At 40.4% G+C, this 26,050-nt stretch overlaps 1 protein-coding gene across 1 annotated transcript; it reads left to right on the top strand.

Annotated features, from left to right (window-relative positions):
- Positions 1 to 1,730: 1,730 nt before the first annotated feature.
- On the top strand, positions 1,731 to 24,813 carry LOC134653652 (uncharacterized protein K02A2.6-like). The gene is made up of 2 exons (XM_063509046.1): positions 1,731 to 5,694; positions 24,804 to 24,813. Exons 1-2 carry the CDS (start codon positions 1,835 to 1,837, stop codon positions 24,811 to 24,813), a joined length of 3,870 nt encoding a protein of 1,289 aa, XP_063365116.1. The 5' UTR covers positions 1,731 to 1,834.
- Positions 24,814 to 26,050: the final 1,237 nt, after the last annotated feature.

The following is a 26,050-nucleotide window of genomic DNA, read 5'->3' as shown; positions in this document are numbered from 1 at the left end:
TTTAGAGGGTGAGGGGGTCAGGTGGCTGAAGGTCGTTTTTTAGAGTTCCGTACCAGAAATGTACATCGTAAAAATCAGCAATGTACATCGAACAACGATGAAATGTAAACAAAACAGTTCCACAGATAAGATATAAATGACACGCGATTTTCGAACAATTCAAACGTAGATTCCGTGCGGGAAGAGAAGAGTCGTGGAATGTATGGGGCCCAATACATTCCACGGCCCTTCTCTTTGCGAACAGACTCTAGTGTTGCTAACCCGCGATTTTTCAAATTTTCCGCCTTTTTCTACTGACAAGATTTGAGTGACCAAGAGAATATTCTCCAAACTAGTTTGGAGAATACTCTCTTGGGACATTGAAATCTTCGCTATCAAACAGGCATCATGACCAAGCTAATCTCGCAATGATTCCCGATGCAGTGAGATACGGGTAATGACGCCTACTGTCGCCTACGCACTCGAAATCATTGAAGCGTTGGTGTTTATGGCTCCTCTACACGATGGGCCAGCGCCGGCCACTCCAAGGGACGCAGCCATGCGGTAGAATGAGATAGCAATATCACTTGCTCCCTCTAACGCATAAATGCGTCCCTTGGAGTGGCTGACGCTGGCCCATCGTGTAGAGGAGCCATTACCCATTGAACGGTATGAGTTAAAGTTACCGAATCACCGGCTAGATGTCGCTGTGTCGTGTGTGAAAAATCCTATTTCGCGCTGTTTAGATTTTTCCGGGAAAGATGACCTCCGGCCAGTACTAATTATTGTTGATCTTATGTAATACGTAGTTGTAACTTGTACTTTTAATACTGTATAGCCAATATTTTTGACCCTTGTGGCATTGGCAGAGATATCAATTTGTTTGGAGAATACGACTCTCTTACAATCAACCAGAGACTGACACAGAGTCCGAGCCGGACGAGAACGATGGACCAGTGACATGAAAACCTACGCGTCAATCATACCGGCCCGGGCCAGGTCTTTAGCTCCAATACAAAACAATGGACTCAGGTCTATCGCAGTCACCATTCCCTCATATATTTACACTAATATATATCTATCTACCCAAAACTGGGCACGATGCTGGTATTCGGTCTGGTTCTTCTACTCCCGTCAATCCCGATCCTCCTTACTGCACACGCCCCACACTCCCCACCTGTATTATTGGCTCGCTGGTGTCTCGGGCAGGAGGGTCAGTTGAGCATGCCGGGGCGGCAGATGATGGAAGGAATACATGAGTAGGCCCGAATACACGCCATAACTCGGAACAGGTTTGTCTGGACGGAGGTTGTTAGCGTACCGTAGCCTACGCCTCTGACCGACGGCCTGGATCGTGCCAGCGCGTGCATTTGAGCAAGCTCGACGAGCCTCTCCGTCCCCCCCTCTCTTGTGTGACCAACGCCTCTGCGTCCTTGCAGCAGAACTGCTGGCTGGCGCAGTCACTTAACGGTAACGGTCTCTTGGGACAATCAAACTAGCAACGCGACCGAGCTAATCACGCAATGGTTCCTGCGATGCAGTGAGATACGGATAATGACGCCTACACACTCGAAATCATTGACGCGTCGGCGTTCATCCATTGTTCGGTGGTTGGGCAATGCCGGCGTTGACGTATCAGATGAGCTTTGCTTTCTGATCGTTCCGGTTTGCACTTGAGAAAATACACAGATAACATCCTTGTTGCATATGTGTGCGTGAGGCTGCGTCCTCACGCTGTCACTTGTTTTAAATATATGTCAGTGCGCTAACGGCCGTCTGTGGTTTTACTCGCCCTTCCCGTATTTATCAGTGGCGACTCGCGTGCGCAATCTACCCGTCTCGCAAAAAATAAAACATGGCAAATGCTAATATCGGTATTTTAACTATTTTTGATCACGCTGGCCAAAGTTGGAAGAGCTACAAAGGCAGGATTCAACAATTTTTTTTGGCTAATGATCTGGACGAGACGACAGATGCTACGGGGAAGAAGAGAAAAGCCATTCTTTTAAGCGCACTCAGCGAAGGCACGTATAAATTAATTGAGGATTTAGCGTTGCCGAAGCAATTGGAAAGCGTGCCATTCGAGGACATTTTGACACTCTTGGACGGACATTTTACACCGACACGGGTGGGCTTCGGGGAGCGTCATAAGTTCTACTCCGCGTCACAGCAGGTAGGCGAGTCTCACACGCAATGGGCGGCGAGGCTCCGTGGTCTAACTGCACACTGTGACTTCGTGAATGTGGAAGAGGCACTGCGTGACCGGTTCCTGATAGGCATGTTGCCAGGTCGGGAGAAGGAAAAGCTTTATGCCCAAAACTTAAAAGATTTGACGCTCGCTAAAGCAGTCCAGTTGGCAGAAACTATTCGGTGTGCCAGCGCGGGGGCTGTGGCGTCGGGTTCCGAACCCGGTGCTGATCAGCTGTTGAAGATATCGAAGAACCCGAAGAAAACCGAAGGTGTCGCGAAGGTTCCGTGCACGGTTTGCGGTTACACAAATCATAAGACTGCAGAGTGTCGTTTTACAAATTTCGTGTGCAAAAAGTGTCATGTAAAGGGACATTTGCGTAGAATGTGTAAAGTGAAATACGTTAATATGGGACCAGAGGATGAGGGCGATGACGACGACGGTAAGATTTATTTTATTCGTTCATTTCGCGGAGAGCCTATGGTCGAAACCGTTACTATTCGTAAAAAAGAATTTAAATTTGAAATTGACACTGGCAGTGCCGTCACGGTTGTACCGCAAAATACATACAATAAGAGTTTTAGTGACATTCCCTTAAGATCCACGAACAAAAGGTTGCACGGTTATTCTGGGGAACGCATTCGGTGTATAGGAATGATTCCGTTACCCATTTCATATGCGGGGAGCACGCATTCGATAAATGCATATGTAGTCTGTGATGAGGGCCCCGCACTACTAGGAAGAGATTTCACTTCTACATTTAATTTACAATTAACCCCTGTGCATTATTGTAGTGACGAAACTATAGTTAAAAGGTTGCAAAAAGAGTATCCTCAACTTTTCTCGGATGAACTTGGGTGTTACAATAAAACTAAAATTAAATTAACCTTAAAGGAAAACTCCAAACCGGTTTTTATTAAAGCGCGGCCGATCGCGTTCGCGTTGCGAGATAAGATCGATAAGGAGATAGATAGGCTAGTCAATCTAGGCGTTCTCGTTCCGGTCGAACACTCCAAATATGCCTCCCCAATTGTTCCCGTATTAAAACGAAACGGAACCGTTAGACTATGTGTAGATTACTCGGTGAGTATAAATAAACAGCTAGTCGTTGAGCAATACCCGCTACCTACCGCAAATGAGTTATTTTCCAAACTTTGTGGTGGCAAACAATTTTCTAAACTCGATTTATCGATGGCATATAATCAGTTTATGCTCGACGAGGCCTCACAAAAAATAACGTGTATAAATACACACCGAGGCCTTTATAAATATACAAGGTTAGTGTTCGGTCTGTCCTCGGCACCAGCGATTTTTCAGCGTGCTATGGAGGGGCTACTAGCGGGCATGGATGGCGTGTTGTGTTTATTGGACGACGTGCTCATCACGGGCAGTGATGAAAAACAGCACCTAGAACGGTTGCACGCAGTTCTTAAGCGGTTGCAATCAGCAGGGTTAACCCTACAAAGGGAAAAGTGCGTGTTTTTTCAGAACGAAGTTTCATACTTAGGGTATGTCATAAATAAAAACGGGTTAAAAAAATCATCGGACAAAGTAGAAGCGATGGTAAATGCACCAAAACCTAAAAATGTTAATGAGTTACAGTCTTTCTTAGGGCTCGTGAACTATTACCGGAATTTCGTACCGGAAGCATCAACAATCCTGAGTCCGTTGTACGACTTATTAAAAAAAGGTATAAAGTGGCATTGGGCTAGCGAGCATGACAACGCGTTTGAAACAATTAAAAGTGTCTTAGCGTCAGATCAGGTACTTGCGCATTTCAATCCTAATGCGAAGGTCATCTTAACAGTTGATGCATCCCCTACCGGCCTATCTGCCATTTTATCACAAATCGAATCAGATGGCACCGAAAGACCGGTTTCGTTTGCCTCGCGCAGCCTTAACGCGGCCGAAAAACGTTACTCGCAGTTACAGAAGGAAGCCACTAGTATCGTGTTTGGTATACGTCGATATCACCAGTACCTGTACGGAAGGTCGGTACCCTTCGTTTTACGTACAGACCACAAGCCCTTAACCAGCATTTTTCATCCCGAGCGTGGCATTCCCGAAGTATCTGCGAATAGATTGCAGAGATACGCAATGTTTCTAAGTGGCTATAATTACGTCATAGAATACGTACGCAGCGCTGATAACAGCGCGGACTACTTGTCGCGGGCTTGCCTGCCGCCGCCGCGGGGGGGCGGGGAAGATGCAACTCGGGTCAACCCGCGCGATGATTGGGATCGAGCTGCATACATTTGTTTTGTCACGGATGGTAATTTGCCTATTTCTGTTAATGAGCTCCGTAATGAAACTAGTAAAGACATTGTGCTCCAACAGGTAATTAAGTATACCGTAAATGGCTGGCCTCATAAAATTAACGATAATAAAATAAAACCATTTTTTTTATGTCGCACACAACTATCAATTGAGAACGGGTGTGTTATGAGGGGCCATAAAGTAGTTATACCGGAAAGGTTGCGGGGGAAAGTGTTGTCTGAATTACATACCTCTCACTTAGGTATCGTTAAAACTAAAGCGGAGGCACGTTCAAGGTTATGGTTTCCCGGTATAGATGAGGCGATAGAAAAAATGATAGGTTCGTGCGACGTTTGCATTCAATTACGCCCATCTCCGGCGCGGGTGCCATTAGCACATTGGGACCTACCCCCCACGGTATTTTTTAGGCTCCACATTGATTTTCTGGGTCCCATAAATAACCACACATATTTAATCGTTGTGGATGCATATTCCAAATGGGTGGAGGTCTATGATATGGGAAGCTCGACATCATCAATTTCGGTCATAGATAAATTATGTGATTTTTTTTCAAGGTTCGGATTACCTGCGGTAATCGTAAGTGATAACGGTGCATCTTTTTGTTCGCACGAATTTACCGCCTTTTGTAACTTAAACGGTATACAACACATGACGTCACCGGCATACCACCCGGCCAGTAATGGCCAGGCGGAAAGTATGGTCAAAGTTATTAAAAAAGGAATCAAATCGAGTTTACTAACAGGTCGTAATGTACGGGATAGTAAGGTTAAACTATTACAGTACTTGTTCAATTACAGGAACTCCGTTCATTCTACCACCGGCTCTTCACCAACTGAACTAGTGTATGGTCGCAAACTAAAAACGCGTTTAGATTTACTGCACCCGGTTACGCCAACGCCCTCATCCTTATCGGTCACCCTTGCTAATGTTGTCAAAAATAAACAGTGTTCGCAGAATAACAAGTTGAATAGGAAAAACAATGAAACCTTTACAACCGGTGAACGCGTTCTATACAAAAAATTCACTAATAAAAACAAGTTCACTTGGTCGAAAGGTGTAGTTGAAAGAAGACTAGGTAAAGTTTTATACTTAATAAAAGACATTACTTCTTCAGTGTTTATTAAAAAACATAAAAATCATATACTTAAGTACAAAGGTACAGAAAATAACTGGGACTATTGTGACGCACTGGATTGTGACTTACCTGAGACATCCTTACCCTCTGCACTTCAAACGCCGCCGCCGCCACCGCCGCCGCCGCAAACGCTGCCGCCGCCGCCGCCGCCGCAAACGCTGCCGCCGCCGCCGCCGCCGCAAACGCTGCCGCCGCCACCGCCGCCGCCGCAAATGCCGCCGCCGCCGCCGCAATCGCTGCCGCCGCCGTCGCCGCCGCCGCCGCCGCCACCGCCACCAACAACTCCACTGCCGTCGCCATTGCCGACGACAACCCATGAACCACCGCCGGGTCCATCACTCACGCGGACTATGGCCCCATCATCGGAAGACCCCGCAGAGGGGGAAAGTAAGGCAAAGAGCGAAGTGAGAAATGAGGCGATAAGCTCAGATGACGAGGAGGAATTCCATGAAGCGGAAGCAGAAGGCCAGACGCCAGATTTGCCAGATGTGGCAAGCAATGCGCCAATAGTCCCCAAAAAAATATTACGCAAGCGTACAAATGTTAGTTTTAAGAAGTATTTTTAAAAGAATTGTTTTAGATTAGTTATGTAACTAGGGGGAGGAAGTGTTGCATATGTGTGCGTGAGGCTGCGTCCTCACGCTGTCACTTGTTTTAAATATATGTCAGTGCGCTAACGGCCGTCTGTGGTTTTACTCGCCCTTCCCGTATTTATCAATCCTCTAGACTGCGCATAGTAACGCTACCCCCTCTGCCACTTATACGGTAGTTTTACTCCATCTTCGAGTCAATCCCGTGCCGTGATTGGTCAGTGTCTTTGAACGGACCAATCACGGCACGGGATGCGCTCACCTCGTCCCCCCGCACCCCCGTATTTTTGGCAGCATCAATTTCATGAAATAATTGCTCTAAACTACGTCTAGAGGATTCCTAGTCTATGAAAAAATAAGTTACTTAGGCCCACTTGCGCCATCCCACTAACCCGGGGTTAAGCGGTTAAACCGTTAACCCAGTGTCAAATTGTACTGGTAACTATGGTATCTCCAGGTTTAACCGGTTAACCCCGGGCTAGTGGAATGGTGCAAGTGGGACTTATAGTTGTGAAGTTTTTTGTAACGTACATAAAGAGCATTGTTACTGAACCAACAAATTTAAATTCTATAATAAAAATGTAACCTCATCTTCCACGTGTTAGCATTGGGTCTATTCAAAGTGGAATTGGTATTGATATGATGCGACCTTGATACGTCAGAAACACAAATAGAGTTGAAATGTTTAAATTGGAATGCCACTCTAGGTTTGGCAGAATCTTGATAAGTAAAATAAGGAATGAACCAAAGCTCTTGGATTTTTTTAAATCGACAGAAGCTTTAAATACACTATACGATTTAAGCTTAAAGGTGCAATAATCTTAAATTAATATTGCGGGAAGTTTCTAAGACTCAGATTTTTTTTAAAGAAATAAACTCTTACATAATGGTATATTTTATTCAAAAAATACAATAAAACACAGGTGCATCTAACACCCCTGAAGTTACAGGTGTCCATAGGTTACGGTGACCGCTTACCATCAGGCGGGTACTGTGCTGGTTGTTGTATAAAAATATTAATTTAAAGTACCTATCGTGAGTAACACTAAGCTAATTATACGGTTTAACACACGTAGGTACCTAATAGCTATTTTCATCGTCACTCGCGCGACATGTTATGAAAATTCAAGGTGTTAAATTTTGTGGCCTTTATACAAAGAAGAATAATTATTTTCATCTTACCTCACTTGACTATACATAAAATCAAGCCGCGAAAATAATTACATTGTCCCGAAATTTAAATCCGAACCGGCTCCCTTAAGAGTAATGAAGGCGGAGTAAGAAATTACTTGTTCAAATTTGATTCAAGGTCATAGTAAACCTTAGAGGATAAGGTTGAATAAACCTGTAGTTTTAATGAAAAGTCTTACGTATTAAGTTCTAGGATTAATTATTCCTTGAACTTAATCAACTCTCTTGCTCCAGTGTCACGTTTTTGAATGAATATTCAATTACAAATATGTTTAACGGCAGAAAAAACCTGAAATCTTATGCATGTACCTTTTAAAACCTAAATTTTACATTTAGGTTGTAAAATGTCATAATTTTCTTTTTATAGGTAACCTAAATGTTTCTCATAACTGAACGTGAGACGTGAACTGCGCCACAAACATTATGCCGTAAAATCTTAAATCAATCTGTTTTATTAATCGTAGCGTATCTGCAATTACAAATTTAATCTGTGCTCAAGGATTTAAAGATTTTAAATTTAAATCTTGAGTGAAACCTCTTACATCTCTATGTTTGTCTCCTTTCTTCAATTAATCAACTCTTTTAACCGCTAGCCAGGCTTATAAATGAACAGTACTGACCCTCCGACTCCATCCATCTTGGTCGCAGCAGGCCTGCATTTGTCAACAATCTGCCTTGTGGCACTATTACAACCAAAACGTCGTATAAAACCTATATTTATAGGTCTTATACGACCTTTATACAGGCATCGTCGACTATTTGTCCACTGCATGCAACGCCTACGTCTGTGACTCTATCCATCACCTATACGACCTCGGAAAAGCATGGGACATTCTAAATGTTTCACATCCATTGCCGTTTTAGTTTGAACTTTATTTACCTCGTCTTCTATTTACACGTCAATGGATGTTTAAAGATAGTCAAGTTTAGTTGTTGTATGAGTGTCGTGGTGAAGGTAGGCGTTGTACGTGCTTTCACGGTGCCCTGTTGACAGTATCGGCCTGTTTTGATGTATGTCGTTGCCGTTATAAGACTTAGTCGCTTGTGTTAGGACAAATAAAAGGTTGTCGGTGTTTGACACTTCTGCATTTTTGTAAAGGCATTTGTTGAATTATTTGATTCAGTGCTTTTTTCTGCGTAGACCGTCTAGCAGATGTTATACGAGTATGTACGGCATTTTACGGTGTTGTTGTTCCTGTTTACTTGCAAACCGTAAAATCAAATAGACTGGATGTTATTGTTATTACTTGATAATGGATATTATATGATGTCAGATGTCAAAAGTGACATTTCTGGTTGAAAAAAAATACTAGGTACCTGAATAGACTTCACAGTTACCATCTTATAGTTTTAATGTACTTATTGTATTCCTCTATTTTGTTTCTGTTATGACTTTTTAAATGTTTAATTTGGCGTTTCCTCTTAACAGTACGATTGCAGAAAGTGATTGGCAAAATTATAGATGTCTACACCTCTAAAGGGTACAATATGTAATTATATAAGAGATTTAGCGTTTCCATTTGTTACGTCACTCGCTGTCAAAAAACACATTGTACAATTCGCCCCTGTCATTAAACATACCATCCCTGTTCGACTCCAGTGTAGCTGCATGTCGTCTGTCGCCCGTGTGACTGCTGTCGTTAATCAGTGGGAAATTGAGTTACACGACCAGTAGAAGGTTCTGGAAGGGGCTACTTAACTGTACTCTTTACTGAGGGTTGGAAGTCTCGAGAATTCTAACGGGAAGTTTCCTTCAGGTTACCTTACGTCAACCTTACGTCATATGTGACGTTATCTATAAAAAGGGATCTTATTGTCGATGGCGCTTACGGCATCATTAACGATGCTACAATATAAATAGAATGCCGCGCGACGCTGTGCGGCGTAAGCGCCGTCGACAATAAGGTCCCTTTTCATCGATAATGCCCCATATTACGAATTTTAAGTATGGGCATCCATCCTAACACGTCTCATAGTCAATTTAGACTCTCGCGTGTTCGCTCGCGTTCGGCTTGTCATTCGGTTATAAACCTTATGTCGTGTCGTTAGTGTTTAAATTATATTAGCTCGACGAGCTTGCGAGCCACGCGACGAGCCGCGAGCCCACCGCTTACACTCGCGTCTCGTGGCGCGGCTCGCGGCTCGTCTCGTGGCTCGCGCGAGAGTCTACACAACTAAATAAGAGGGCTTTAGCTAACTTTTTTTACCTATAGCTACGCTGCTCTTACATGCAAAATTTCAGCGTCACATTTCTGAAGATGATCGCTCTTTCTGCTCGCTATTTACTAGCGTCTCGCAGAATAATAAGACTTGCTTCCATCTATTCCTGTAGTATACTATAAGAATAACAAGTTAATAATAACAAGTCCACCAAAAACAACTTATAATTACTGATATATAAAACTTTATTTTCTTTTTAGTTTTCTAAGAAAAAATAGTAATACAAATCTTTTTGTCAACCATGAAAAAAATGATATTTCAAGAATCCTTAACATTTAATAGGTACTGTATATGTGTTGATTGTATTGTTGCTATGCAAGATCTATTGGAGCGCAGTCTACGGTCAGAGAGGTCGTGACCGCGTAGGCCCGTATTCTCTAATCAGATTAAGTGAGGGCACTTCCCTCCGACGATACGTGGACAGGGCTAATAGTGCACTGTATTTATTTACGCGTTGGCTGTCTGGGCGGTTTATATCACGACGGTGTTAAACGAATGTATAATAGTCTTCACTGTTAAAAAGAGCGCTGTATCTGATGATGAAGATCTGGAGACCTTTTCAAATAGTAATTTAAATTCTTATTATCTATCGCTTAACAACAACAATCGTTTGATAGGAAGAAATTACTATTTGAATAGGGATCCTGTTACCAGTAGTACCTATAGTGAAATGTTCACTTTTTTTTCGATCCTATTTCTAAAATCTAATATCTAACTCGAACGAAAGGTCATATCAAAATGTGTGAATTCTCCTGACTGGACGGTTCACATTACGATGGTGGCTAACGAGCATTCATGGAGCATTCTATGAAAGCTTGTTTATATTTATTTTGTTTCACTTTTAGTTGTTATGTATTCGTAAATGTTGGAAAACCGATATTTAATAGTGATCTCTTGTATTATGTATACCTGTATGTCTACATGAAATCAAAGAGTATTTGAAATAGAGGCGGGTTTTCTAAACTATGTAGCCACAGTAAATTCACTGCCATCTTTTGACAACAGATTAAAACTGTTAGAACGTCATTTGACTTTGACCCTTATTCTTTTACTGATACTGGGACTACATAATTTACCATAATTCACTCTATTCACTCTATTCTCTGTGATGAAATTAAACTTTGTCGCCATGTATAAATGAAAAACAAATGCACCTGCAAAAAACATGTAGTGTTTTTTTTTACAATGTCCAACACGGTTCGTTTAGTTTCAAATTCAATTTAGTCCGTCCAACAATCCGCGACTAACTTCGTTTCCGAAACAAAACTGTGTCGCTTTTTCATCGAACTGGGAAAAAGTGGAATACGCTTTGTATGATTTTACTACAGCGGGTGGACGTGGAATACTATTAACAAGTATTGTTACCCTAGCGTTGGTACTTGGTAGCCTAGCGGTAAGGGTCACCCCACACTAGAGTCTCCCGAGCGTCAGCTTCTAGTCAACTCTTTGGATGCTGCTCGACACAACGTTGGTGCAACTGCGCAACGACGCCAAACACTTTTTTGTGTAGAATTTAATCAGCTTTAATGTTGCCTTACATCATTTTGTCATACAGAACTTAGGTTCCGAGTAAAATGCAACACACGTTTTCCAAGATGGTGGCGGTTCCTCGAGCTCCCCAAATGTCAAATAGTGTGGACATGAAAAAGAGACCTTTAATTAACATACATGCCAAATTTAAGGACTGTTTTAGAGATTTCGAGGTTAGTCCTAATCCGATTGTGCTAATAGCGCTGACTAGATGCCGAGTTGCCGACACTCAAAATACTCTATTGTGGGCGACTGCGCTTGCGACTTTCAAACTGGACTAATGAGTTTTTTGCAACTTATGTACAGTCAGCATCAATTAGTAGGTATCTGCCAACCTGGAATACTTCTCCAACCAGAATATATATCTCTAGAGTTTGCGATTACAATACTTACTAAATTATATTGGACATACAGCCTTCATATTCGCAAGGTTTAATGTCCTACCTCGATACGTAATGCCGTCAGACATAGGGCAAGCTACATATTCCTAATGAATGTGAGAACGCGGCCCAGAGTCGAGCTTTGGAGCTATACCAGTGTTGCAAATAGAAATAAATATAAAACATTGATTTGTCAGAATCATTACATTTATTTATTTTTAATCGCACAAAAGATAATCTACGTAAAAAAAGCGGGGCGTAAAGCCAGGAAGAAATTTTTTGAAAAGATGTGTCCCGTCGAGTTTGTTGCCGGTCCCATATTGGGATACCCTCCTCCAATTGGGGGGATTTACATCTTTTCGGAGAGGTGTAGGGTTGGAGCCTGTGTAGCTTTATTTGACGTTCATAAGCGCATTGTAATATGCCTACCTGAAAAATCTTTTATCTTTAATTGAGCTTTAAACGCGCGTGTGCTAGGAATGACACGGGCGCCAGCGTCGGTCAACTCGAGACACTTATCAATAATTTAATAGTGGCGGGTCCAGCTCGGGATAATGCGATCAGACCCTTTATGGACCTAGTTGACCGGTGATGAACGATGGCCGGATGAGTTTCGTGGCATACGACGTCTTTGTAGATTTATACATACCGTATATGGAGGCTGATTGTACTTGTCTTTATTTGTCGCTGGTGTTTTAAGAAAAGCTACAATGACGATTTCATATCAGTTGAAGTGGATAAAAAACATTATTTCGACTTCAATAAAGACAAAATCTATTTTCATCACTAAGTAGTCAAAGAAGTTAATTTACGTAACCCTTTCGTATCTTGCAGCTTGTCACAGTGACAATCATATGATAGTCGCTAGGGACCTCACAGTAAATTTTAAAAATAAGGATGGGTATTTTTTGGTGCACGTATCTTACTTAGGTACATAGGTAATAAGTGACAAAACCCTCCGTAGACATCAACATCCAAGCAAAACACATTAACACCTATAAAGAACACTCACCAAATACCTCGCATACACATTTCCGGAGTCCGAACTCCTTTTGGCTTCTTATATGGCCAGTGTACAATAATATCGGTACAGACTGAGGGGGAGTGGAGGTTGGAGCCGCGGTTTACAAAATTAACAGTATCTTGACTCAGCCATTTGATATCTGTCAAGGAAGTTCTTACTCGTTGGACTAGCTAAAGCGAGTAAATTGTAGATACATACTGGTACCAGTCAATTTCAGAGATTAATTGGTAAAGTTAATATTGACCTCATTTTGACATCACTTGTACCAGACACAAATCTCGGAGTCAGAGAATTATCAACTAGGAGCTTCTATGTCGGACTGGCTAGAAGCGCAAGCTTTTCAGACTGTTAAACAGCGCACAATTTCTTATCTTATAAGTTGCTGGGAAAAGAAAGGACGGTGGTACCTAGAACGAAATCTATTTGCTCAGCATCCAATCATAGCCATTGCAAACTTTCGTGACTCTCATCTCAAGACAAAGGACTATGCGTCAAAATTGCCCCAAAACCAACAGAGTTGAGAGTTAGGTCATTAGATAGGTATTTTTCTGTACTTCATTTCGTTATATGGGTACCAAGCGGAATTCCATTGCAGAACTGAGAATTTGGTATTTTAGTCAAAATGTCGTCACCCTTATTACCTAGGCAATAGAGTCCACCGCCGGGCGAGCGCGGCAAATCATTCGGTGTGCTCACCCGGCGGTGCGCGAACATCTACCCTGCAGCAATTAATTTACTTACTTGGACTTTATTGCCTAGGTCATACGTCATTATGGCTAAAATACCAATATCTCAGTTCTACAATGGAATTCCGATTGGTGCCCATAGAAAAAAATGAAGTACATAGAAATACCTATCTATTACCTTACTCTCATTTCTGTTGGCGTTGGGGCCAGGCTCCATACAAAGTTGCCCATGGTCCTTTCAACAACAATCGGTTGTTTTATGACGACTTTTCAGATGTAGCCAACCAATACTACGGCCAATATGTTCCGATTCACCTCATGCGTAATGACTAATGACACCTTGGTTGCACATGATGTCAGCATTTAAATCGTTTACAAAGTTAAAATACTGCTTACAATTGTTGTGTTATGTCCAAGGGGACTGATTTAGTTTGCTCAGGCCGGGACATTATCGATTGAGTCCACAGCTGAGGTTTTTATATTTATCTCCCTGAATTGGACGGCCTTTTGGGAGTGTTTACGTAGGCATTGGTGTAAAGCCTGCAGACGGCGTGGGTGGAAAATAATTACTGATTTTAATATGATATTTTTTGGGGGACAATATTTTTATTGGTTCGTTCGAGGCCTTTGGCTATAAAATAATGTATTTTAGCACTTCTACGCAGGTCCTTTGATCATCACATTCATCCGTACTCATTTACACAGCTTGTGTATATGAAGTGGTTCAAAGTTCCTATCTCCCCGGTTTTTAAACCCTCACACGCATTACACATTTTGAAAGTAATGAAATTGTAAGGTCTTTATTCTTTATTTATCTTTGACTTAACCAAATTCAGAACGAAGCTCGTTTTTAAAGCCCAATTTACATGGTGTGATAACTTGCATGCAATGAATTCAAGTAGGCCGACCAAATAATCGCATGCAAGTTCTTAATCCGTCTAAATGGGGCCTTAGGTTAATTAATTGAACACGTCAATAAAAAATAAAGCCCGTTAACATGCATCCTTCCGTTCCCATAAAATTACATCATTAAATGATGTAACAAACAAATGCCTGTGAACTAGGACAATGGCGTCGAACCACAATTAGCCAATTGGTCGGCAGGATGCGATCGTCTGGACCACCTACGTACCAATCAAGTACGCGTTACACCATCAGATATATCGGAGCGGCCGAGGTGCTCAAACATATCTGAACACGCACTCTTAGCGCCTGGACGATAGAGGCGTGTTCAGATATTTGTAAGCACCGTAGCCGCTCCGATGTATCTGATGGCGGCTGTAAGATTTGTCGTTCTTTGTCAGGCTTTGTCCTGGAGCGATTTCATTTAATGCCCTATTCCTCTGGTTTCTTGAATTCACGTAATCGTGGTTATGCTGACGATATGATTGTCCAACCTTCGTTGATGGTTGACCAGTCGCAGCTAACCGGGTCAATTCGTCATCGATACATGTCAAGAAACTTGTATTGCTCCCAGGGATTTACAACAGTTAGTATTCCATTAAGATTTATCACTATGGATGCCTCGGTGTAGTCGGTGCGGTTATTGTAATTCAATCATACGGGCACCGATCAGGGCCTCTAATTGATATCAAATGTCACGGGACTCGGAATGGAGGCCATAAGTTACTCGGACGTATGAACGTTTATTGATTCATATACAGTCAGCAGCAGAAGTTGCTAAGCGGGCGAGATATTCAAAATTACCTAGACGCGCTCTTATTCTCTTAACAATTAAAGTCGCATCATGATCATTTTGAATACCTGGACCGCTTAGCAACTATTGCTGCTGATTGTACATAAAACTTAAATGCAGGACTAGAAAGGGTCGAAACTTCTAGATGTTGAACTAGGGCAGACGAAATTTGTACCTAAATAAATTGTGTTGATGAGCGCAGCATTAAATTTTTATTAACTAAAGATATTATTTTATTTATCGTATCGCAAAACTAAAGAGAGATAAATATAAAAAAACGGACTTAAAATAAATAGTAACATATTTAGTTGTATACTTAACCAGGTCATTATTTTTAATACAAATATTAAAGACCACTTAGACAATCCACTCGGCACGTGACACCTCCACACGCGAACTATACATTTCCACAATCCTTTACGAACCCTCTGTCGACCATTATAAGAAGATTGATTGATATTACATTAACTTAGTAGCCAGTATAAGAGTCAGTTTATGACAGAAATTGGAAATATATTTATGAATCACGCATATAAATGTTAACCTCGTAAGACCCACCATAGAAAGTTTTCTAATTTTTAATTTGAACCTTGTTCTATAAGTAAATTGGAACGTGTTTCGTTTGTTTTAAAACGCAATGAAACAAAAGAAATGCTGCTTTATTTGTTTCATGAAAGGTTAAAATTAGATTGCAATAGACTTACGAGGACTTAAAATAGGAATAGAAGGCATAGCATAGGCCTTTAATTCGCAAAAGTAGGTAGAGAGCGTAACGCGGTAATTTAATTAAATAAGCGCCCGCTACAATAAATTTACTCTACTACTTAATTATAGGGCTTTTTTGTTATGCCTGGTTTACACTGCTCTTGTGAGTAGTGGTCCAGCTACTGGCCTGAAACATTATATGCCATTTGCACTCCATGGAAAAAATAAACACAAATTTACCAGAGTAAAGTACAATTATTGTCGTTGGGACACTTGGGACGGTGTTACACTCTGCTTAAAGCAATATTAATAAAAGTCGACGCGACCGAATAATTGTACTGAAGGTTTGCCAGGATACATACTAAATACAAGAATACAACTCACAATACTTCTCCAAAAATAAGCAAATTGACTCAAATTCATATCATATCAACAAATCAAGTTGTGATTTTTAAAACCTGAATGCCGCTCCTGTTGTACTGACCGACAAGATAATTTAAAAATCCCCGTAGCTTAAGCCATTAAATATGAATAAAGTAGATATAGCCAATGTTTCGTAACACAAATATTAGTGCACACTCAGTGTCTTCACGCGCGTGTTTACCACACGCGATCTACAAAACTGATGACCGGGAACGTAAATCTTCTCATTCACACTTGTCTGGTCGTAGCAAGAGTGAAAAGGATAGCAGTATGACCCCAGTTTTTGTTCCACTCAAAGCGGTGTCTTCGCGCGGTGGTATTGCCACACGCGAACTAAACATTTCGTGAACGAGCCCTTCCGCCCCTTCGGCGACAATACTAAAAGCATTGATTGTCATTAGGGCAGTTTTTATTAAAGCCAGTCTACACTACACGTCGCTAGTAGGCAAGTAGTTGTAATATTTTTGGTTTGAAAGTGAAAATGTGAAGACACTTACTTTCTTCCTGAACGGTTATTCAGTATAGGTGCTTTAATTTTTATTAGGTGGTTATGTCTGGAGGCCAATCGAATTGACAAAAATACCCATCTCAATTGGTTTATTTCTGGGCCTCTTCACCTTAATTTGTACTTTAAAGCAATTTAAGTCATGTTTAAGTCACGTCTAACTGCCAGTTTCCTGACATTATGGTTTGACATTGTCCATCAGTTTTGCTAACCTTCCGTTAGTAGTTAACTAATGTGAAAACACAGTTAAAGTGAAAACGCCCTTCTGCCTCTCGTCCACATCAGTGCACCTGTGTACAATACTAAAATACTAAGTTAACAAAAGAAGGTGAGTTAATATTTCACAAATCATCAATATATATGTTAGTGAAACTTCAACATAAAACTTTTATACATTTTTTGATCTATTTTATTTTGTAAATAGTTACCTATATGTTACGACTGGCGAAACCAACAAAATACGTAACAACTTTGACACAATGTCACCGCAGCTGCAATAAGTCGCAGAATGAACTTTATAGCACGGTGAAGGCATAAAGCTAAGCGGCTTGAGACTTAACTACTTGGATAGAAGCTGTACAACTAATACGACTTACTTGACTAGCCAGTACTAAACACGACGTTTAACTGAACTGGCACGGTCTGCGGCCGACTTAAGAGTTCCTTTGACGATTAAGGAAAACTATTGTTATAAATCGTTTAAATTATAATTTAAATTGGCGGGTAAAGGTAGCTTTAGTGACTTCGGGTTCGTGTTATGTTCAAGTTTAACTTATTGTAATGTCTGGAATTTCATAATAATGTCTAAAATGGCTATTGTTTATTCGTCTGTATAAAAAATACTTTTAAATTATCTAAATACATGCAGATCATTTTAGTCACCTAGGCTGGCTCCGTAGACAACATGCCAATCGCTAACGCTCCGTAGCGAACGAAACGCAACTGCCACTGTCACACTAATATGAAAGAGTGATAGAGAGAAACAAAGCGATTCGATGGTGAAGCGATAGCGACTGTCACCTTGGCTAGGCCACCTGATCTGCTCAACTCCTTCTGTTTCTGACTGTACCTACTAAATTACAAAGTTTCCAAGATTCCAAGTAAGATACAGGAGGGATTTCTATTCCATAATTTCCACATGGCGGAACTTATCGAAATGTACAGTCGACGTCAAAGAGAAATTTACAGCCAAAGTAACAAAAAAATGTTTACACGACCTAAATGCTATGACAATAAAGTCGTGTAAATAATTTTTTGTAACGTTAGTCGTAAAGATCTCTTTGACGTCGACTGTACCACTTGTGTTTCAATAACTTGCATTTAAAACCACCTAACCATACAAAATTACATTGAAATCATCTCAAAACTCAAAGTTAAACTTCGAGAGTGGATTCAGTTAAAGTTGGATCCATTGATAGAGTTTATTTGGTTACGGCAAGCGGCAGGGACAAAATATATAACCGGAGCCCCGAGGTCCCTCTTCAGTTGGATATATCGGGCCCTGGAGACCGGGAAATGTGCGTGTGGAAATGTAGACATGTATTTATGAAGTTATATGTGTGTATATGGTTTTGTCTATGTACCTACTTGTAATTATTATTGTTGTATGAATGATGATTTCTTAGTCTATAATTTGTTTGGTAATGACTAATGAAGCATATATTTCTTTTTAACACACCAACTGGTAAAGGCTATCTTGATTGTTCAACAACTGTTAGCAAAGTTGCATTTTATGCACATGTGAGGCAACGTAAACAAATGAAAATGTTGAGTTGTTTTCTTATGTTTGCTAGAGAATTGACTTTTAAATGATGATTTTGAATGATAAATATGTAATAACATTCATTTGGATTTGATTTGGTTTGATTTGTTTGATATTTCTTCGGGTTGGTGTGGTGAAAAATTTTGTGTTTCACCCGGGGGCAAATTTTGGTTAACCCTCGTGCTTTGAAACCCTCGCAACGCTCATGATCCATTTTTCGAACCACTCGCTACGCCCGTAGTTCAATTTTGGAATCTTTCGCTTGCTCGGGTATCAATATTAGCACGAGAGGTTAAACAACAACTTTGCCTCCTTGTAAAACAAATAACTATTTAACAAGTAAATTTAAAAGTATACCTACTTGGTTATTTAATTTTCGGGTAAGATAAATTATCAGTCAGTATAAAATGAAGCTTATAATTCAGTTAAACAGGTACATGTGAGAGAAACGGTATAATAAATCAAATTTCTGCTTTATGATGCTTTACAATTCCCATGTAAATTACTAGGTAGGTAGGTACATTAATGCTGAGAAATAGGAAATAAAACGAGTATAACATGTCTTCACACAAAATATTTGTTATTATTTTTCCGGCAAAGGAAAACATTACGCGGAAATCAGCGTGATAATAAAAGAACGCATTTCCCCCTCTAGTCAAGTAGCAGATGGCGTTCTCGTAAAAACTAGTAACTATGGGTCCGATTCGGATTCTGAAATAGACATCTGTTAGATATCTTTTAGACATCGCCAAGATACGATATGTTTAAGATCTAACCTGTCAAATTTGACATTTGCGCGATTCTGGAGATACTCTTGAACGATTTCCACAAGATATGGCTTAGAGATCCAATTCACATCTAATAGATATCTAACTCTATCTAACGTAAAAGTGACATTGGTTGCCCCGATTGCGCTGCAAAAGAGAACTAGTTGAAATCTAAACTAAATGGATCTAGTACGTGTCGTCTCTTGTGAATATCTTGAAGTTCGAATACGGCAGTATGCGCCTAATCGTTAGTGAAGGGTATATGCTATACCTCTATAGGTATAGCATAGATATATATTATAGGTACGTAGGTATATATACGTAAACATTGTAAACACATACTTACTGGGAGTTCTTTCAACCCTTTGTCAAACTTTGCGAGATATTCATCTACTAGTCTGTAATAATTATGTTACAGGTAGGTACAATCACCTGCAATAATAATGTAACTCTTCGAAGGCTGCAAAAATATGTGACACGCTCTTATGGCGTATGGCTCTACAAATAAGATCGTGTCAGATATCTGTGCGGCCTTTGTTCTGTAACATATTGTCGCAGGTGACATTCAATACATTATTTATTCAAATAAATAAATAAATATTATAGGACATTTCTTACACATATTGCCTAAGTCCCACAGTAAGCTCAAGAAGGCTTGTGTTGTGGGTACTCAGAAAACGATATACATAATATACAAATACATAAATATGTATATAGAAAACACCCAAGACTCAGGAACAAACATCTGTGCTCATCACACAAATAAATGCCCTTACCGGGATTCGAACCCAGGACCGCGGCTTCACAGGCAGGGTCACTACCCACTAGGCCAGACCAGTCGTCAAATAACCCGTTGCAACAAGCTTTTTTTATAAAATACAATGAAGCTCCATGAGCGGAGCGGAGCGGAATGGAAGTTCATGGAGCTTTCTCCTATGGAGTATGGACCAACCCCGAACTCATGAAAATAAAACGACGGTTTTTTAGGGTTCCGTACCCAAAGGGTAAAAACGGGACCCTATTACTAAGACTCCGCTGTCCGTCCGTCCGTCCGTCCGTCCGTCCGTCTGTCACCAGGCTGTATCTCACGAACCGTGATAGCTAGACAATTGAAATTTTCACAAATGATGTATTTCTGTTGCCGCTATAACAACAAATACTAAAAACAGAATAAAATAAAGATTTAAGTGGGGATCCCATACAACAAACGTGATTTTTGACCGAAGTTAAGCAACGTCGTCGGGCGGGGTCAGTACTTGGATGGGTGACCGTTTTTTTGCTTGTTTTTTTTGCTTGTTTTGCTCTATTTTTTGTTGATGGTGCGGAACCCTCCGTGCGCGAGTCCGACTCGCACTTGTTTTAAGTTTGGCTGATCAGGCAGGCATTTTTCCAACTGGCAATTCGACAATAGGGTATTTGACACATATTGAATTTTATAACTAAATCTAGTTAAGTAGATAGAAAATGAGCAATTTATCACAATACATTGTAAATTTAAAATATATATGCGAATAATAAAAAATACAAGACCTTAAAGTTTCAAAAAACCTTTTTTTTTACTTCCAAATAAAAAAATAATAATGATACCATTCGATTCCTTACATTTTACTTTAAAAAATATTGTACAGCAACCATAAACGCAATATTTCACCGACAAAATCGCAATTTCCTTTTTCATACATCGAAACGGCTTCTAACGTTACATGGTGACGTCACGATGTATTGCCATTGTCTATGAAGCGTTTCGTCAGTAAAATGTAAGTGCCAGACTTTGACCATCATTTGTGACTTTTGTATTGCTTTAAGACAATGGGTCCCATATAGACATTTGATCCTCAAAACAAACCTGATCGACTGATACCATTCATAGAAAAAAAGTCCAATTGCCCTATTGTCAAACGACAGGTGAAAAGTTCATAGAAAATATTCACGATTGTCGCGGCTATTTTTGTTATGAAACAGCGAGCTGAAACAGGAGTCTGTTGTCGATGTTTTCTATGGGAGAAATTTTTGTTTGCTAGTTGTCGATGCCATTGCGAAGGCCCATTCAGCTTTCACAAGTATGAATAAAGCCCCATTTAGCCGATTCAAGTACTTGCATGAAATTTTCGATAGGTACATTGAAAACTACAGAGTGCAATTAATTCAGCCGATCGACCAAATACAGTAATGTAACGAAAATATGAACAGATGTTCTAAACAGTCTAAATAGGACTTTATGGCTCCTCTACACGATGGGCCAACGCCGGACACTCCAAGGGACGCAGCCATGCGGTAGAATGAGATAGCAATATCACTTGCTCCCTCTAACGCATAAATACGTCCCTTGGAGTGGCCGGCGTTGGCCCATCGTGTAGAGGAGCCATTAGGGTTGAAGAAACGAAAGCTATGACGTAAGACGCAAATAAAAGGACTGTTATCACGCAACACTCCTCTCCCGTACATTATCCCAAACATTTTGTTTGAGAGTAACATTACTGCCCCTTTTCCCCGAAATGCGGCGATAACACTATCTCCAAGGTCTGGACCCACCATTATCATGTTTGCATGTGCCGAATGTTTAGATGTGTACCGCAAACAACAGCGGTATGAGTGATGTGTTATTTTTATCATGATTCGCTATGGGCCTTGGGCCTTGTTTTTTTTATAAAGCTGTGTCTATACTCATATAAATCGTCCAAGTAACTATGCGAACAATGTTTGTTAAACTTATTAGCTTTTGACCTAACCTGAGATAACCACATACCTGTATGTAGAATTGTAAGTTCTCGTGAAATTCAAATAAATAGATCAAATATAACTACACTTTTCGATACATATATTTTGAGAAATGGTTACCTGGAAATTCAGCTGTATATATGAATTTAGTAATAAACAGTCCACTGCTAACGAATTACAATTTTAAAATTACAGAAAAAAACCCTATTTTGTGACCTCAGTTTATATAATCATGTAGTAAAGATATAAAGCGACATAATTTATCACATACGACTTAATTGACAAAACCGGCCAAGTGCGAGTCGGACTCGCGCACGTAGGGTTCCGCACCATCAACAAAAAATAGAGCAGAACAAGCAAAAAAACGGTCACCCATCCAAGTACTGACCCCGCCTGACGTTGCTTAACTTCGGTCAAAAATCACGTTTGTTGTATGGGAGCCCCACTTAAATATTTATTTTATTCTGTTTTTAGTATTTGTTGTTATAGCGGCAACAGAAATACATCATCTGTGAAAATTTCAACTGTCTAGCTATCACGGTTCGTGAGATACAGCCTGGTGACAGACGGACGGGCGGACGGACGGACAGCGGAGTCTTAGTAATAGGGTCCCGTTTTTACCCTTTGGGTACGGAACCCTAAAAAGTACCGTCATATGCCTTAAAAAACACTAATCCTCGTGAACCCCTATCCGAACATCTTAACATCATACACCGCGGCCCAGTTCTGAATAATAGATCTGATTTAAAACCACTTACACTTACCAAATTCTGCCGCGCTCGCCATAAATGTAGTAACTATATTTGTGAACACATTTAAATGTCAACCTTATTGTTTTTATAATAAGGTACACAACTAAATCAGCTTACAAATCTGTAGTTACTGTGCTTATGTGAAGAGTTTGTACGCTCTCGAGCCGCGTGCCAGGTAAGGCAGCGTGCATTATTTAACGCGCGGCAGGTCGCGATGCTAATGTCTCATTCACTCTCCGTGTGACTCACCTTGTATATGTCAGTGCAAGGCAAGAGAGAAGTGCTTTAAATGTTAAGTCTATTATACTGGGAGAGGCATTCGAACTTTATAAATCGGATTGTGTCTTTTGATAGACACCCAGCGCGGTTCTTCCGCCATTACTACAACATGTTCACAAAGATCCCGAACATATTTAAAGACTAAAATGTTCTGTAAACTTTTCTGGAATTCGCCTAGTTTCAGAGTCAATACTGATTATAAATACCTTTTCTTAATATCCTAGGCCTAGTCTTAATATCCTTATTGGCAGATATCAAAGTTGCCATTGCCAGAATCGTGGTTCGACGAAACAGTTGATGTTAAAAGTTACTAAGAAGCAAACTAACACAAAGATGACAAAGATTATCTCGCTGGTTTAATGGCTGTTAGCTACATTACAATGCTGTATGTTATAAAAATGTTCGACGTATACGCCTACTAAAGGCTTGCACTGGTGCCAGAATTTGCTGCTTAAGTATTCTCTAAAAATAATTAATTATGAATGAATATTTATTTTCGTGTAACACATGGACACATTTTTATTAGTAGAGCTTACAAGCTTGCTAGGGGGTTAGTAGGTGCATTTTTTTAAATTATTTAAAACTACACAACACTGATGGGGGAATGCAATCCCTCACTTATGAACTTAGTAAAAGTTCTCTTATGTGGGCAGATTTTGCCTAGTTAAAATTAGTCGGTTTAGTCCCAAAATGACCTCACTACCAAGTATGTGCACCTGCGGATGCTTTGCGATGGAATTTTCCTTAGGGTTGAGTTGGGACTTCAGTCGGCAGTGGCTTCCGTATTTGAAAAGCGGAACGGGGCTCCGAAGTAGTGCCTCGCTTAAAACGCAACGCAAAGATGAGATAATCCACCGGCATTGGCAACAAGTGTGACATTAACCATCCTTTTTCTTTTTACTTACACCACGCAACGCATTTGATAAAACATATTCTTGTAACGAACCCACGTCAAGTTCATCTTGCTTGGTAATTTGAACCAATTGCGACTTCATAATTTCAACTAGGTACTTAATATAATAACAGACTTTCCACGAAGTTCCGCAATTTGAAAAAAAAAAAATATTAACCATTGCACGCTTAAAGAATGGTTATGAAAAAATATATGGGTCCATGCCTACCTTTAAACTTATTAGTTTTATTTTAATTTTAGTTCAACTGATTTTGTTTTTAAGCTAGTCAAGATCACTAGCCTACGTATACGTCCTAATAGCACTAGCCACAAAGCTATTCTTACAACAGGGTGAAAGTTAAGTTTTACTTTATGACTAGGTAAGTAGTCGTGACTAAGTTTGATACAAATTTACTAGCTAATAAAACCATGTACAGTGATGCTAAAATATTAATTTTATTTCGCTGATTTAATGTACATGTTAACGTATAAAGCAGGTCATAAAAACATCCAACTTTGTAGCTTGTATAAAACGTCTGCTGTAAGCTGGGCTGGAATTCACAAACCCCTCTTAGATGGACATTAAGTCTGACTTATCTTCTCCAGTGCCACCTCCTATCTGAGGTCTGCTATCATGAGGGCTATATGGACTTTAGACAAAGCTGCGCGGAATAATGAGCGTGCAGCTCCGTTTAAACCATGTTCGAAGGTTTTTGAGCCATGAGTAACGTCTTCTTCTGGATGATCTTCTCTTCTTCTGACTTCTTATCAAACGTAATCATGGTCAAAGGTCTCTCTCAAGAATCTCCACAGTGACCAGTCTCATAACATTTTCACGTGATCTCGCCCAGATTCTCTTCTGGACGTAGTTACCACTCAATACCCTCATTCCATCTGCGTCTTGGCCATCAGTCCTACGAGCAACGTGTCGCATAGCTCTAGCAATTCAACTCTCTTCTGGATACTGCAAATTATATCTTGAAATCCTGCAGACCAGTCGAACGACCAAATACCGCAATGTAAAGAAAATCGTTAGCGAAAATAAATTAAGTAATGGAAGCTTGTAAGGTTGCATGAATAAAATTAAATTTTTCTTTGGTTCAGGTTATCCTAGCGCTAAGATTACGGTCGAGTACATATCATCTTGTGAATGTAACGTGGTGATGCATGCATGCAACGTCCCCGACCTCGCTAGATTGCTGCAATTTCGCTGCAGACTTTTCGGCTTATTCTTAAAATATTCTGTACGTTTCAACAGATGTAAGTATGTATACCGGGTGTAATACCTACGAGCAAAAGATTCAACTGTAGGCTGTACTCCTCCAACTGACCAACATTTGTTCAGCGACTTATCTTACGTATTGTGTTTGGAGTATTTTATTTTTACCTTATATTCGCCTTCATAAATAACATTAATAATAAACTGAAATTCTGACATATATACGAAAGAAAAAATAACCAAAACCTCCAGAGTGCCCAGGGCGGGAATCGAACTAGCACCATCTACTTCTTTTGTTTCCTACAGTACCTAATGAAATTAATAATATTAAGATTTCGAATTGTAAAATAATCGCGTCAACGATAATATTCTCGTTCTTACTAAACTTACGTATTTCTAATCTTAGTATCAAAACCTTCCAACTAATTTTACTTAAAGCTAGACGCCAATTAACTTGAAATTTGAAACTACGCAGACGCCAAAGCCAAACAACAGCCAAGTATTCAATACTGTAGATGGAAGCAACTGCAACTTGCAACTATTCTGAAACTTGCAGCATGCCGCGGCATCCATGCAGCTTGTAGCATGCAGTTTGTAGTTTGTGCTTGTCAATGGGGATCAATGACAAAGAGCGGGCAGACCACAGGGTTGAGAGATTGAAGTCTCTTAATGAAAGAGGCAGCTGACAGAATTTCTTCTGAGGCACAGAATAAATAATAGTACTAAGTACAGAAGACTCACTCTCTAACAAAACGCGTCTGTTACGATCAGCACAGATATGGCCGCTAGGTGGCGACAGCGCCACGCGCGGCTTATGGCTTTCCCCAAAATTGGGGCGGAACGGATGTACTTTTAGCTACCTGTAGCAAAGCGACGAAATCGCGGAGTGAGCCACGCCTGTCTGAGGTCTATCGGCAATAAGCTTAACTCAGCATTTAAGGCCTCGTGGGTTCAGGTTCTTCTCTCACTCAGTGAGCGTACGCGTGAGCGAGACGTCTGTAAGCACTGCACCTTGAAGCTAACACGAGACAAATTTAATTTTGAAAAATGATGACGACTTTGTTAGTTGCCGGCCATGACCCTAAGACATGAAATTTCGATATGGAAGAAGATATGCAAAAAAAATTATGAA

This window comes from Cydia amplana, chromosome 13, assembly GCF_948474715.1.
Source record: "Cydia amplana chromosome 13, ilCydAmpl1.1, whole genome shotgun sequence".
In the NCBI taxonomy this organism is placed as follows: domain Eukaryota; kingdom Metazoa; phylum Arthropoda; class Insecta; order Lepidoptera; family Tortricidae; genus Cydia; species Cydia amplana.
Note: the sequence above shows the minus strand (reverse complement) of the source record. Positions and strands in the feature narration are given on the sequence as shown.